Source organism: Melospiza georgiana, chromosome 10 (assembly GCF_028018845.1).
Source record: "Melospiza georgiana isolate bMelGeo1 chromosome 10, bMelGeo1.pri, whole genome shotgun sequence".
NCBI classification, from domain to species: domain Eukaryota; kingdom Metazoa; phylum Chordata; class Aves; order Passeriformes; family Passerellidae; genus Melospiza; species Melospiza georgiana.
This window is the reverse complement of record NC_080439.1, coordinates 1,292,527-1,308,881: the sequence shown is the minus strand read 5'-3', so window position 1 is coordinate 1,308,881 and position 16,355 is coordinate 1,292,527. Positions and strand designations below refer to the sequence as shown.

Here is a 16,355-nt window from a genome sequence, read left to right as displayed (position 1 = left end):
CCTGGCAGAGGGGGAGGCAGCAGGGGGAGCAGGTTGCAGCGTGCTGGCCCCCAACGTGGTCGTTGTTATGTTTTATGTGGTACCGAGGGCTAATGGGGACCAGATGGCGGCGTGGATGGAAAAGCTCATTGCTCCCCTGCAGTGCTCAGCCCTGCTCAGCCCTGCTGGATTCCAGCATTCCAGCAGCAGCCCCTGATTGGGAACAGATGGGGCTCGGGTGCTGCAGGGGGATCACAGGGCTGGGCAGGCTCGGGAGGGCAGTCCCAGGGAGCTGCTCTGTGGGCATCGGCTGGCATTCCATTGGCAGGGCTGGCATTCCATCGGCAGGGCTGGCATTCCATTGGCAGGGCTGGCATTCCATCACCAGGGCTGGCATTCCATCACCAGGGCTGGCGTTCCATTGGCAGGGCTGGCATTCCATCACCAGGGCTGGCATTCCCAATGCCCCAGGGGCCAGGGAGCCAGGGGCAGGGCAGTGCCAGCACTGGGGATGGCAGTGCCACCACTCAGGATGGCAGTGTCATTGCTGGGAATGGTGGTGCCACATCTCAGGATGGCCATTGTGCCACCATTGGGGATGGCAGTGTCATTGCTGGGGATGGCAGTGCTGCCACTGGGGATGGCAGTGCCACCACTAAGGATGGCATTGCCACAGCTTAGGATGGCAGTGCCACCACTGGGGATGGCATTGTTACTGCTGGGGATGGCAGTGCCACTCCTGGAGATGGCAGTGCCACCGCTCAGGATGGCAATGGCACTAGTCGGGATGGTAGTACCACTGCTGGGGATGGCAGTGCCACTGCTCAGGGTGGCAGTGTCACCACTGGGGATGGCCACAGCTCAGGATGGCAGTGCCACCGCTCAGGGTGGCCATTTTGCTCCTGGTGATCCACATTGTCACACCAAGGAGAGATTCCCAGCGCCCCAGCAGGGTATTGGGGATGTGGGCAGCTGTCCCCTGGCTGCCCTCACCCACGTGTGGCACATGCTGGGGGCCTCACAGCTGCCCTGGGAGCAGGCTGCTCTCCAGGTGGCCTTCACCTGGTGGCTGGGACACTCCTGAGGGTGGTGGCATCAACCAGAGGGCTTGGACAGGGCTTGGAGCAGCCTGGTCTAGGGGAAGGAAGTGGGGGTAGAACAGGTCTGTGATTCTGGGAGGATTTTATGGCTTCTGAGCCTGGATTTGCCCCTTGGATGTGGAGTCTGTGCTGAGTGCCTCGTTGTTGGTGCCCACCCCCATTACAGCCCTGCCTTCTCCATTGGTGTTGATGTAACTCACACCTTGGGCTGAGTTATGCCCTGCACACACAGTTAGTGTGTTAAAAACAATATAAAGCAGCATTTCTTGAAGCTGCTTGCTTTAAAAATTGCCCTCTCCTCCTATAAACGTATTTATTGTTTGCATACTTTTTGTAACCCAAACTGAAGAGGTCAGGCAAAGGAAACTGAGGAAGCTGAAAAAGCTTAAACCCAAAATTTAAAAAGTTGCATCCATTTCTTATTGGTTCCATGTTTATGCATGGGTTTGATTCTATTCAGGAAATTTATGAGCATACTTTTACTCCTATTAACAGATTTCATTTAATAGTAAAGGATCACCAATGTGAATCAAATAACACATTAATTGTTCCCAGAGCCAGTGACTCTGAACCCTCCTGGTTCAGCCCAGCATGTGAAGCTGGAATAGGTAACAATTAACAGCTCTGCTGACATTCTTCTGGTTAAGTTTTGTTCCTTTTCCCCAGGCACAACCACTCAGTTGTGAACTTTAAAATTGCAACATATATTCCCTTGTTTCCTGCAGGAGGAAGGAGCTGTTGCTTATTCCCATGCTGGAAGGCAGAGAAGTGCCAAGAGCTGGGCTGAGAAATGTTCCTTGGCTGAGGAGCCTTTCCTTGGGGTCCTGATCAGCCTTCTGGGGCACCTGGTGACTCTCTGGGTGGGTGGTGTCTCGTGGTGCTCTTCACATGTTCTTGTGTTTCAAAATCCTGTTCTTGTGGTGCCTGGACTCTCCTGCCAAGGCCGGGGAAGGAGAAGAACCTGGCAGATAATGAAAGGACAGGAGAAGATGGTCTTAAAGTGGCAGAAGGCAGGGATGGATGGGATGCTGGGGAGGAATTCCTGGCTGGGATGGCTGGGATGGGATTCCCAGAGCAGCTGTGGCTGCCCCTGCATCCCTGGCAGTGCCCAAGGCCAGGCTGGACACTGGGGTTTGGAGCACCTGGGACAGTGGCTGAAATGAGATGGTGTTTAAAATCCCTTCCAACCCAAGGCACTCCATGATCCCATGGTTGTGCTGACATGGAATAACTGATATTCCCTGTCAGAGGTGGATCCTGGTGGCTCCTCAGGAGCTGCCGAAAGCCGCACGTAGCAAACGTGGGCTGCTGCTCAGCCAGTGCCAAACCCAGCACTTCAAACAGAGCAGGGCAGCCCATTCCAGAGCCTGGGAGATGCTCTGGGAAGGAGCTTTCTGCAGAGGTGGTGGCAAATGAGGGCTGCAGTTTTCCAGGAACCCCGTGCTCAGGCAGCCAGGGCTGTGCTTGGCGCTGCCGTTGGTTTTGGCACGTGTCCCCAGCCCCTGTGTGCTCCCCAGCGTCACCAAAACCCTGCTAAGCACTTCCTCGGGAGCCTCTCCACAGATCCTTGGCCATTTTCATCAGCAGCACTCAGGAATGCCCTTCCCAGCCCCCCAGGCAGATCCTCCCTGGTGCCTTTTCCCTCCAGGGGCTGCAGCCCTGCCCCTTCTGCCCCCAGGTTTCTGTGTTTGGAGCTGGGAGAGCAATGCCTGTGTTCCAGGCAGGAGGAAGGACAAGCTGCCTGCTCCTCCTCACCTTCCTCCTCACGTGCTTTGGGGTCATTTTTAGCTAAGGGTCATTTCCCATCTCGAAACATCAACTTTTCACACAGCTGGCCCCAGGCCAAGCCCGATTTCTGCTTGAGTGCTTGAGTGAGGGTTATTGCAGCATCTGTGAGGGGTCTGCAGCTCGGAGCAGCATCTGTCAGCAGCCTCCTTGGACATGTCCTTGTGTGCTTCCATGTACCCCAGGGTCCAGGATGGCCTCATTAACCCCTCTGTGCAGTGAACTGGTTTGGGTGAGAACTGGCAGGTTTGGGTGATGAAACTCAGGTTTTCCCCATGGCCAGTAATCCAAGTGAGTGCCTTTTATGCCATGCTCCCAGAGAAGTGGATTTATCCCGCCTTTTTCCCTGCTGGGGGTGTTGCTCATGGCCCAGCCATGCAGGGGTGTGAGTCAGTCCCTTGCTGTCCTGGTGAGTCACCGTGGGGAGAAGGGGAAGGAAGAAAATGCTCAAAGAAATGCTTGGCTGGAAAAATGAGTTGTGACTTTGGAGAAAACGTGAGTAAGCAGGGATGGGTTCTGGATCTCCTGACAAGAGCAGAGGCAGCCTGTGTGTCCACAACAGATGGGCTTGAAATGCTTGGTTTTAACATTTTCTGTCTAATCAAGATGTGAATGCATAGGAGGGAAATGTAATAAATTCAGTGTTTCGTGTAAAGGTGTGACATGTGAGGAATGAGTTTACCAGAGCTACAAAAGAATGCCTTGCCAGGACAAGGTGTCAGTGTCACAGATTGTCACTGAAAATGCAGAAAGTCCCCTAGAGGGATGCTGGAACCTGCCAGAAATGCTGCAGAGAGGCCAGGGGGCTGTGGGGCTGGGAGCAAACCCCACTAGCTGGCAAGGGGAAACCATTTTATCATCTTCTGACAAAGCTGTTTGGGGTTGCTGAGGAAATGGCTTCCATGGACACAGAGCAGGGATGGATGGGATTTTGGGAATGAGGAATTGTTCCCTGGGAGGGTGGGCAGGCCCTGGCACAGGATGCCCACCCTGGATCCCTGGCAGTGCCCAAGGCCAGGCTGGATGGGGCTTGGAGCAGTGAAAGGTGTCCCTGCCATGGCTGGGGTCCGGCTGGGTGGGATTTAAGATCTTTCCAACCCAAACCATTCCATGATCTATAATATTTAGCAAAAGCAGAACTGTGCATCTCAGTTTCCAGTTCAAACCTTCACCTCAGCAGGGATCCCACAGGCGTCAGCCCCACCTGGCTGGGGCCTGCCAGGGCAGGGCTTTCCCAACAAACTGTTTAAATAGGATGAGGGACACACAGTTTGGATGGACCTGCTGGTTTGGTATCCCAAACACCTGAGAAAGCACAAGGACTGTGAACAGCCTGTGCTGCCCCTCCTGCACTGGGCAGTAAAGGGTTACAGGGTAAGATCTGAAGCACTGAACACTGAATTTCTCTCCTCCTTTAGGGGTGCAGACACATCAGTGCCCTGCTGGCTGCAGGAGTTGGAATGTTTTCCCCCATGGCTCTGGCACCCCAGCACGGGCACTGAGTTCCCTCTCTGGTTTGTAGCTGATTTTAACATCCCACGTTTGCCTTTGCAGATTCTGTTCAAAGCTGTGTGGCAAAGCTGTTCTTCAGCTGTCCCCTGAAGGGCCACTACTGCCTGTACAGCAAATCCAGCTTCACCCTGGTGAGCCAGCAGCCTCCCCTCTGGATCCACATCATGTTCCTGTTCCAGCAGGTGAGCCCACACCAGCCAGGGCCCCTCTGGGCTGCTCCTTGGACAAGAATGTTTCATGGTTAAACTCATTAAATGCACCCCTAACTCACAGCCATTTGTGACCCTTGTGGTCCCTCAGGAACTCCTTCCACTGGGCTGAAGTTGTTTTGTGCTTTATAAGTTTTTACATTTCTGTTAAATACCCCAAATTCAAACTGGCTGGGGAGATTACAAAGTCTGGGGATAAAAAGGTGGCACCAAAGCATATTGTTCCTAAAAAAGTGGCACCAAAGCTTATTGTTCTTATTGAGGCAGAACTCCCAGGTGCCTGGGAAGCAGCCAGGAGCTGGCAGTGGATTTTAGGGGAGCAGCATCACCCCCAAGGCTGCAGGAGGAGGCTGGAGGGGCAGAACCCACTGGGGTTTCACTGCAGAGGTTTGGACTGAGCAGAGTTTGTAAATCAGCCCAGTGCTGTTGCACCACCCTTCAGGTGATTTTCCTGTGGTTAATATTGATTCCAAGAACAGCCCAGTACTTGCACAAGTGTGGAATTTCCTAACAGGTTACAAATAGTGTGAAATGAAGAGAGAGCCCTACATTCACACTTCAGGATGGAACAGGTGGGATTTGAGCTGAAATACAATGTTCAGTTTCTTAACACACACAGAGCCTTTCACTGCAGTTCATGCCATCTAAGGCAGCCTTGGGAGCCCCCAGGACTTATCCAAAATTAACACAGCGAGGGAAGCTGTGGATGGAACAGCCTGAATTGCTGTGCCCTGGGTGTTTTCCTAGAAATAATTACTTTTCAAGAACACTGGTCAGTTAATTTAAAAAAATAATAATGGAGAGTTCTACTGTGTTTCAAAACCCTTGGATAGAAGTTGGGAAATTATTAGTGCAGGACAGCAGGATTAGGCTGGAGGGGTTTGCTCAGACAGAGGAGACAGAAAGTCCATCCAGGAATCCCACATTTGAAGGACATTGCCCATATTGTGAAATCAAATATTTGCAGTATGGAAAATCAGATTTGTTGTGCGCTCCTATCTTGGCTCCTGCGTGTAAATGCATTCTTTAATTAAAAGATCACGGAGGAGATGGAGGAGAGGCACAAACATTCCCAGCCACAGGGCTGCTGTGTGAGCAGGGATGCTGTGACCGTGTTCACAGGGGTTTTCAGATAAAGGAAGAGACAAGAATCTGACTCCATGTTTCAGAAGGCTGATTTATTATTTTATGATATATATTACATTAAAACTATACTAAAAGAATAGAAGAAAAGGTTCTCAGGAGAAGGCTTAGCTAAGAATAGAAAAGAAAGAATGATAACAAAGGCTCTGTCTCAGACTCTCTGTCCGAGCTAACTGGGCTGTCATTGGCCATTAATTACAAACATCCAAGATGGGCCAATTCCAGATGCACCTGTTGCATCCCACAGCAGCAGATAATCAATGTTTACATTTTGTTCCTGAGGCCTCTCAGCTTCTCAGGAGGAACAATCCTAAGGAAAGGATTTTCCATAAAAGATGTGTGCGACAGGGTGCCACACAGAGCTGGGGCTGTTGGGTCACTCACTGTGCAGTGGCCATTGAAGGGGAGTCCTCGTTCCTCAGAGCTGTGGGATGTGCTGAGGAGGAACTGAGATGTTTGGTGTTTATCCAGTTGTGTGCAATAAGCTTCAGACAGCCCAGAGGAGCTGAGATGTTTGGTGTTTACCCAGTTGTGTGCAATAAGCTTCAGACAGCCCAGAGGAGCTGAGATGTTTGGTGTTTACCCAGTTGTGAGCCCGTGGATCCATCAGAGCTCCCCAGGGCTCACCCCTGGTTCTCCTGGCTGTCCCACTGTGAGCACAAGATGCTCTTTGGTAGCACCTGAGTGAAAACCCACCTGAAATCATTCCCAATGTTTCCTGCAGAGCCTGTTTGCAGAACCTCTGTCCCTGCACAGCAGCTCTGTGCAAGTCCTCAAGGCGCTGTGGGAGAAGACCCAGCTCAAGGGCACGCACAGCTTTGAGACTGCCATGATCCAGAACACCTTCCCTCACCAGAAGGTAAGGGGACACTTTCCTCACTGGTTAAAAGAGCAGGAGGGCTTGGCCCTGCACCATGGAGCCTTTTCTGTGTCCAGGGCTGTTTTGTGCTGTGCTTTGGAAGGTGCCCAGGCTGTTCCCACCCCTGAGCTGACCCATGGCATGAAGAACAGGCAGGGATGCTGCATGCCATGAGTTTGGTCCTGCTCTCAATCTGGAGCTCCAGGCTCAGCCCAGCTGCTGCTCTGGGGTGTTGGGAGCCCTTGGAAGTTCACCCAGCTAAACACAGCCCTGGATTTTATGGAGTTATTGTCTACACATGTGCCATTTGTTACCCCCATCAGCTGAAGGGATTGCAGCCCAAAGCTCTTTTCTGTCTCCAGGATTTCAGTGAATGTTCTTTCCAAGATATTCATCAGCTGCTTGGAAAAGGCCACTGTAGGATTGGAAAACAAATATCTATTTATTCCTGAGCATCTCCATCCAGCTCATTTGGATGAAATGAATTGTCAAACATGATTTTACAACACTCTCTCTCAGAATATTGTGGGCATGGAGATGTCTGGTGGAATAGGATTGAATTACCAAGACTGTGGCTGATTTAAAACCAGTTTTGTTGGGAACACCTTCTGAACTCTCCAGGATATTGTGGTGAAGGAGCGGGAACTCTGCTGGGGCTCAGAGCAGTGGGACACCCCCACATCTGAGAGCAGCTTTGGGGCCAGATTTGCTCACACACGGAGGAGCTGTGCTAAGGGTCTGAGCTGCTGTTGAATCCAGAGGCTTTAGAGCAGCTCTGCTGCTCAGCATGGCTTCACTTGTTTGGACTCAGATGTTTGTTAGCTCCTGTCCATGTCACAGTCTCACAAACACTGAGTTCTGCAGCACTTCACTCCAACAAACTAAAAATGGAGCCCCATCTCTCTCTACACAAGACCTTTTAAGGATAAACTGCCCAATTAAGAAATGACACCTCAATTAGTTTTACTTTTAACCCAAAACCAAACACCCCTGCTGGCAATGGGGACTTTTCATCCAATTACACAAAACCACTCAAACCCAGGGAGAAGAAGATGAAGAGGAAGGTGAAGAAGAAGGAGCAACCTCTGCCCTACAACCTCCACCTTGCTTTATACATATTACTGCATTCTAAACCCTTAAACTCTAAGTTTCTCCCCTGTGATATCACACACTTCTACCAAACTCCACACCCACAATCCCAGTTCCATCATTCCATTTTGGAATCCTTCTCCAGGGCCTCAGGTCAATGCAATGTTCTCTTGGGGATCACTGCCTGGCAGCACAGAAAGTGTGAAATTCGCAGTGACCAGGACTCCAACAGCTCAGAGTTCCCAGAGCAGCAGAACTGGGAGGGACATCCTGAGATCCTGGTCCCTGCAGGGTCTGGGGTCCTGAGATCCTGGTCCCTGCAGGGTCTGGGGTCCTGAGATCCTCATCCCTGCAGGGTCTGGGGTCCAGCAGGTCCTGGAGCAGGGATCAGCCCTGGGGCTGAGGACAGAGGGACAGCGGGGACCCCCTGAGCTGCTCTGGCACTCCAGGTCCCCTCCTGGCTCTGCTCTTTGCTGCTGCATTGATTTTCTGTTTGATTCTTTTATTGTCATAGAACCAGAGCTTGTTCTGGTTTTGTTTACTACTAAGAGCCCGAGTTTGTCTCTAGTGCAATTCCCATTCAGTTTTCTGGGAATAAGGACTAGGACTGCCATAAAGAAGGTTTTCTTTAGCTTTTGCAATTCCAGAAAATCTGCCTGGAACATTCCCTGCATGACCTAGTCCTTACTTTCCTCAGCTTCTGTCATAATTGCAATTTGTCAATCTCAGAAGTTCTTCTCACCGCTAACAGGACCTCAGACATTGTGAATTATTGGACAAATTATTGTATTTGTTGGTGCTATTCCTCTGCCAGTAGTCCAGGAAGCCAGATTCTGGGGGTGTGGTTGCTTCATTAAGTACAGCACTTTTAATTTTCAATGGCTTGAAGTGTGTTGCTGCAAATGCAGCATCAACAGTCTGCTATATTTGACACTAAGTTTATGCATTGTGTTCTAGCAGAGTCTGAAATGCTTTTTCAGGGTGGGATGGGATATAAGAAAGGAATTCCTGTCTGTGAGGGTGGGCAGCCCTGGCACAGCTGTGTTTGGATCCCTGGCAGTGCCCAAGGCCAGGCTGGACATGGGGCTGGAGCCCCTGGAACAGTGGAAGGGGATAAATGTTTTCCAACATGGATTCTAAAGCATTTTCCAAACCTGGAGGGTAACGTGTGAGATCAGTGCTCCACTCCAGATGAATTCTGAGAAATGCCTTCAGCTGCGGCCATCCCTGGAGCAGCTCTGGGGGCCTGGCTCACACTGAGCTCGCTGTGTTCCACTGGGCAGCCTCTCCATGCCACAGAAAACACGGATTTATCCGTGCAGCACGGCTCGAGGTGTGCCAGCAGCAAAGCACTCCCAGACGTGGCTCCTCCTGGGCTGTGCAGGGCCCCTGATCAGAGCCCTGAGTGTGCCCAGCCCGGGGAGCTCCTGAGCCCTCCTGGCTCCTGTGCCAGCCCCGAGCTGGTGCCTGCTCCATGTGGTGCCCTCGGGGATCCCTTTGCTGCTTTAAGAGCTCAATTAACGTTTTTGATCCGTGAGTTGTTCTGCTCTCCCCTCTCCTCTCTGTTCAGTGGCAGAAGGAAGGGCCACCTTGGCACAGGGGTTCTCTGAGCCTTTCAGGGTGATGGAGCACAGGGACGAGATAAATCTCTCCTCTCCAATTAGGCTTTTCCCTCCTGAAATAAGTAGCTCCTTGCAGGTTATTTGAAGTGTGCTGGGGCGCAGAGTGGAGCAGGCAGGTTTCTGCACTGATATTTCAGTGGGATTTGCTCTCTTTCAGGCTAGAGTTGCCTCATGGCAGCCACCACCAGATTTTTCATGGGATGGGGAAGCTCCCAGGCTTTCTATCAGCCTTGTCCCTGTGTGCTGTCCTGTCCTGCCCAGCACAGTGCCCAGGAGAGTGCCCATTCCTGCCCAGCTCAGTGTCCATTCCTGCCCAGATCAGTGCCCAGATCAGTGTCCTGTCCTGCCCAGCTCAGTGCCCAGCTCAGTGCCCATTCCTGCCCATTCCTGTCCAGCTCAGTGCCCATTCCTGCCCAGTTCAGTGCCCAGCTCAGTGCCCATTCCTGCCCAGCTCAGTGCCCATTCCTGCCCAGCTCAGTGTCCATTCCTGCCCATTCCTGTCCAGCTCAGTGCCCATTCCTGCCCAGTTCAGTGCCCAGCTCAGTGCCCATTCCTGCCCATTCCTGCCCAGCTCAGTGCCCATTCCTGCCCATTCCTGTCCAGCTCAGTGCCCATTCCTGCCCAGCTCAGTGCCCTTGTCCCTCTGCAGGAGCCGTGGGAAGGATCCCCTGCGTCTCTCTGGATTTGGGGTTCTGGTGCTTCCTCCCCTCACGAGTTTGGTTTCTCTCCTCCCTGCAGGACCTGGAGAGCGTTCAGCTGCACCTGGAGGAGGTGAGGTTCTTTGACTTGTTTGGCTACAGCGAGGAGGCAGGAGCCTGGCAGTGCTTCATGTGCAACAACCCCGAGAAGGCAACAGGTACACAGGGGTCCTGCCTGGCTGAAGCTCACTGCTCGTGCTGGGTGTGTGGCATGGTGGGGAAAGGGTAAACCAGACTTTCCAGTGGCTATTTTAGTTGAAATTCTCCATTAAAGTAATCTTAGGTGAGAGAGTCAAGCCCAAACCTGGTTTGGTGTGTGCTTAGAGGGACACGACCCCAAATCTGGGACACATTGGCACAGAAACAACACCTGGTTCCTGCTTTCTTCACTCTCAGAATTATTTGCTTTAATGTGATTTACTCCACAGTGCACATCTCCTTGGGGACATGTGATTAAGTCTTATAAAGGCATAACACTTCAGCTGTATTGGAGAAGAGGGTGAGTGGGAAATGGGGAAACCAGGCTTTTTCCCAGGTCTGAGCTCCTGGTGCCCTGCTTTTGAAGCTCTCTAGCAGGCAGCAGTGCAGAGGAATCTTGTTCTCAGATCCTTTCTGCCACTCTGTAAAAGTCTGACCAGTCCTGGCCAAGAATTTGGGCTATTTTGGCCAAGTGTTTGACTAATTGGCTGTTTCAGAGATTTATTCTAACAGTTAGCGTCTCTTCAGACTGCATCAACCCCAAATTTAGGAAGTCTTGCATGAATGGCCCACTGCTGCTGCAGGCCAGTCTGTCCCTGCTCACTCCATGGCTGTTTGAGCATCTTCTCCTTCCCCAGCTCCCCTGGGACTGCAGGACCAGGACAGAAACCCTGCTCTGAGTGAAAACTTCATCACCACAGAGCTCTCGGTGTGGTTTCCATGCTCTGAGTTAAAACTTCATCTCCACAGAGCCCTCAGTGTGATTTCCATGCTCTGAGTGAAAACTTCATCACCACAGAGCTCTTGGTGTGGTTTCCATGCCCTGAGTTAAAACTTCATCTCCACAGAGCTCTCGGTGTGGTTTCCACCACGTCAGGGATGGTGAGCGATGAGGAAAACGAGACTCTTGCTTGAAATGTCAAAGCTGACTGAAGCAACTTTGGTCTGAATTTCCAAAGACATTTAAGCAGGCCAGCCTTGCCTCACTCCTGCTCTCCTGGCTGTAACTGTCCTTTTCATCAGCAGTTCCTCTCTTTGTCTCACTCTGAAAGAATTTCTGTAAGAAAGGCTCATTGTGAGTGTCATGACTTGCTTCTGAGCTCCAAAGGCCTTTGGAAAACCAAGAAAATAAATTCCCTGAATGGGTCATGTGAAAGCTGAGGAAGGCAAGGTGGAAGAAGGAGCTCAGTGGAATGAAAATCTGCAGGGAGTGACAACTCCACCTTTGTGTTGGTGCTGCAGAGCTGTGGCAGAGTGGGAGACCCTGCAGGGTCTCTCTGGGTTTGTAGGATCTGACACAAGCAAGGATTTGGAGCTCTCCTTGGATTGGTAAGGAATTTAAAGGCTGTGAAACATCTTTTATTTTCATTCCAGAGTGTGAAAGACCCTTTGACATCTGAAATACTTTTGAGAGGCAAGAAAGCAACTTCTTCCTCTCAGCAATTCTGTTTAGCAACCGAATTCCTGTTGAAGAAGGAATTCAGAGGCAAATTTTTTTTTCTATTATTGTCTGCTGGGGTTTTGTTGCATTTTTTGGATGCCATGGTGCAAGATGCCATTTATCCTGCAGACTTGGGCACACAACACAGCCTTTAAGCCTGGCCTTGCTGTGGCTGCCCCTGCATCCCTGGCAGTGCCCAGACCATGCTGGACATTGGGGTTGGAGCACCTGGGACAATGGGAGGTGTCCCTGCCATGGCAGGGCTGGGGTGAGATGATATTTAAGATCCTTTTCAGCCCAAACCATTCCATGCTTCTGATTCCTGTTTGGCCATAGCTGGGAGGCATTTTGGGGCTGGAAGCTGATCCTGTGTGGAAAGAACCAGTTAAGCTGCAGCAAAGTGGTTGATGCACCCACAGTGACAACTGGAGAAAGTTTGACTCCTCCTCATGCATTCTTCTGGTGCCAAAGCATGTCTTGTACAACCACACTTCTGCAGAAGCGCTGTTCAATCACCCTGGACTGGCTTTTCCTGCTCTGAGGAGCAGCATTCCCACAAACCAATTGGACAGGAATTGTTCCCTGGGCTCAGGGCAGGAACAGCAGCTCACACCGTTCCAGCACAGCCACCAGGCACCTGGAGGGCTGCAAAGCACCAGGATCCCTCCTGTTGGGACAAGCTGCCTGCTGGGAGCCCCATTCCAGCACAGCCCCCTGCACTGGGGGTTTGGCTCCACCAGCTCTTGCACAAAACATTCCCCAAAACCGCCGGAGAGCGTTGAGGGAATTGAGGGAATTGAGGCAATTCCAGCTCCTTCCCCCTCTGGAAGCTCACAAAGCCAGGCAGGGATCCCTGGGGGCTGCAGAGGAGCCATGGGCAAGGATCTGGGATTGGGGGAAAACTGAGGGTGTTTGGGAATCCCCCTGGAAAACTGCAGTTCCCCGGGAAAGCCAACACCACCGTAGCTTGAGAATGCATTTATGCCCTCCTGCAGTGCCAGCTACCCAGAGAAATGAAGGAGCCCAGCTCTAATCCTCACTGGGAAATCAGCAAAAGTGGCATCCAGCAATGTGTTCCTTCCAGGTTTTCAGCAAAACCCAACGTGGTGATTAATGGAAGAGACTGAATCCATATTCCCCGAGGTTAATTGCATTTATCTGCCACACATTCCATTCTTTCAACTTCATAGGGGTTTATTATCACTGAGATCATTCATGAATTCTTGTGGAGGATTTTATGTTTCGTCAAATTCAAGATTTAAAGCTTTGGGTTTTGTCTGTCTCAAGTTCATCTTGGAAGAGTTTGGAGGGTTTTTAACTTTTTATTCAGTACCCAAACTGCTTAGAGCTGGACGTGTTGTAGTTCTGCAAAGAAAGCGAAATGGAAAGTAGAAAATTCCAACAGACACATCAATGGGAACTACTCAGGGTTAAACTGGAGTCAGTGTGTCTAAATTGAGATGATTTAAGAAAAAATAGGTGTTTCAAGACCTTTGGATATTTCATGACCTTTTCAAACCGAAAGGGGAGAGATTTAGAGGGGATGTTGGACAGGAGTTGTTCCAAAGCTTTCCCACCATGAGGATACCAGGCCTGCCCAGAGATGCTGTGGAGATTTTTCCAGTCCCACGTGGGTAAATCCAACCCAGTCTGACCCTGTGGGTGACCCTGCTTGGAGCTGGAGCAGAGACCCCTGGAGCTGCCTTCCAGCTGAGCTATTCTGGGATTCTGTGAAGCCAACCGCAAGGAAAATAAGCAGAAGGACTTAGAAAAACATTGGAAAGGAGCTTTATTCTTATCTTGCTTGAATCTCTCTCTCCTAATGAGCCCCTCAGACGCGCTGGCATCGGATTCATTAGGGCCACTTTGGAAGCTGCCTCCAGAGCTCCCCCAGTCCTCTGTGCACACACAGGAGAGTCCTCTGGTAGCACTGCCCAAAGCCACTGGCTCCTTACAGACATCAACATTTCTTAGCAAATCCTGGGTTTGAAAGATTTTGGCCATAAAAATTCACCTTAGGCCAACATTGCACATTCACTTCCCTTCTCATGTTGTGCTCCTGACCACAAATTATCTCAGTATCATCTGGTCCCTGAGCCTTTTGTGCTTTACCCCTCCTGGTTTGGTTGAAGCATGTTCCTACAGCTCTGGGATGGGATTGAAGATGTTCCTGTGGAGCCAGGAGCCAGGCAGGGAACGATATTTAACAAATTACAAAGTTTTTAGTACGGGGGACACTAAAGTGTGGTTCTGTCCCACTAAAGAGTGTGGGGGGAGAGGGTGCAGCCCCAAACCAGCCTCCTGGGGAATGAATCCCCTTTTGCAGTGACAATATCTATACAGGGAGAAAGCAACCCTCTGCTTTGGTGTGCCCCGTGCCAGGCTGGGTGCTGTGATGGGGCTGGCACAGAAACACCCAAGTGGCTCTGCAGTCAGGGCAGAGCACGGCCTGCTCCTCCCGTGGCACCACAGCTGCAGCTCCCCCGGCACTGAGCTCTGCCAGCCCCTGCTCATTCATCCAGCTCCTTCCAGGCGCTCCCTGCCTGCAGAGACAGAAATATTTATGGTCTTTCCTGAGGAAATTGCACGAGTGCACACTGCACCCCCAGCCAGCCTCGCTGCCAAGGAAAACAGCGCCGGGGGAAGGACACATCCTTCACATCCTTTATCTGCAGCTATGCCTTGTCCTGGCCCTGGTGTGCCCCCTTCCAGACAGGGGCTGGGTGCCCAGGAGGCTTTGGCACTGCCTTGGGTGGCACTGGGGCACAGCTTTGGGCTCAGGAGCTGCCCATGGCAGTGAAGGCTTCCAAGGAAAAGCAGGGCTGGAGGGACAGGGGGCTGGGAGAGCAGCCAGCCAGGGATCACTGCCCCTCTGACAGATGCTGGGATGGGCTCCAAGGCAAACACCCCATCCAAAACATCCCTGCTCAGACTGCCTGTGCACTGCCCTCTGGTCTAGCTGATCCTCTGTGTCCTGGACATGGATGGAAAGACAGAAGAGAAAGGAAAAAGAGACCCCTAGGAGATGTCAGGGCTTTAAACTGCCAGAGAGCAGGGTGAGGTGGGATCCTGGGAAGGAATTCCTCCTGGGAGGGCAGGCAGGCCCTGGCACAGGTGCCCAGAGCAGCTGTGGCTGCCCCTGGATCCCTGGCAGTGCCCAAGGCCAGAAATGGGCCCTGCAGTGCTGGGGAGGAGATTGGGATGGCTGAGGGAGCAGGAGAGGAGATGGAAGAGGGCTGTGAGCTGTCAGCTCCATCTGCTCAGCCTCCCCAGCAGGACACGGCTGAGGGCTGAGCTGTCAGAGTGAAGTGAGAGCTGAATGCTGGAGACTGGGAGGATGAGGAGGCAGCACAACCTTCCTGAGGCACACAGAGCCTTTGGTGGGGAGCAGGGAGGGCAGCACTGACCCTGGCCGTGTGCTCCCCTCCCCAGGCATGAACCAGGACGGGCAGCCCCTGATGGAGGGCAGGCTGAAGGAGAAGCAGGTCCGCTGGAAGTTCATCAAGAGGTGGAAAACGCGCTACTTCACCCTGGCTGGCAACCAGCTGCTGTTCCGCAGGGGCAAATCCGTGAGTCACAGAGCCCCTGCCCTGCTCCCTGTCCTGCTCCTGGGGCTGCAGCCCTCACATCTGCCCGTGGTGCTTTCACCCCTCAACTTTGCCTGTTCTGGTTTTCCCAGGGGCTGTCACCCCTCAGTTTTGCCCATGGTGGTTGTCCCACTCACAAAGTGCATGGCAGGGAACACCAAGGGCAGCCAGAGTGCTGCCCAGGAGCTGTCACTGCTGGCTCCCCAATTTTCAGGGGGCATAAAGACCATCTCATTCCATCCCCCTGCCATGGCAGGGACACCTCCCACTGTCCCAGCCCTGCTCCAAGCTGGCCTGGGGCACTGCCAAGAGCCCTGGGCAGTTTGTGAGGGCTGGTTCCTCCCCAGGTGACCCTGGGCAGTTTGTGAGGGCTGGTTCCTCTCTGGTGACCCTGGGCAGTTTGTGAGGGGTGGTTCCTGCCTGGTGACCCTGGGCAGGTTGTGAGGGCTGGTTCCTGCCCGGTGACCCTGCCCTGTCCCTGTGCTGCAGAAGGATGACCCTGACGAGTGTCCCATCGAGCTGAGCAAGGTGCAGAGTGTCAAGGTGCTGCCCAAGAAGCGGCGGGACCGGAGCGTGCCCCGCGCCTTCGAGATCTTCACGGACAGCAGGAGCTACGTGCTCAAGGCCAAGGACGAGAAGAACGCTGAGCAGTGGCTGCAGTGCCTCAACGTGGCCGTGGCCCAGGCCCGCCAGCGCCACAGCCGCGAGGCCACCACCTACCTGTGACACTGGGCCACCACCTACCTGTGACCTGTGACACTGGGCCACCACCTACCTGTGACACTGGGCCATCACCTACCTGTGACCTGTGACACTGGGGCCACCACCTACCTGTGACACTGGGCCATCACCTACCTGTGACCTGTGACAATGGGGCCACCACCTACCTGTGACCTGTGACACTGGGCCACCACCTACCTGTGACACTGGGCCACCACCTACCTGTGACCTGTGACACTGGGCCACCACCTACCTGTGACCTGTGACCCTCGGCCACCACCTACCTGTGACCTGTGACACTGGGGCCACCACCTACCTGTGACCCTGGGGCCAATCCCTGCCTGTGACCCTGCACCACCACCAACCTGTGACCCTGGGCCACCAAACCCTGCCCGAGTGGCACCACAGGGCAA

At 52.7% G+C, this 16,355-nt stretch overlaps 1 protein-coding gene across 1 annotated transcript in view; it reads left to right on the top strand.

Moving 5' to 3' along the window:
* The window catches only part of VEPH1 (ventricular zone expressed PH domain containing 1), a 50,030-nt gene extending 34,082 nt beyond the window's left edge, over positions 1–15,948 (top strand). Inside the window, exons 9-13 of the mRNA XM_058031604.1 lie at positions 4,419–4,558; positions 6,453–6,587; positions 10,037–10,154; positions 15,068–15,204; positions 15,712–15,948. Of these exons, the coding sequence (XP_057887587.1) occupies positions 4,419–4,558; positions 6,453–6,587; positions 10,037–10,154; positions 15,068–15,204; positions 15,712–15,948 (767 nt within the window). The remainder of the gene's footprint in view (positions 1–4,418; positions 4,559–6,452; positions 6,588–10,036; positions 10,155–15,067; positions 15,205–15,711) is intronic.
* The last annotated feature ends 407 nt before the right edge of the window (positions 15,949–16,355 follow it).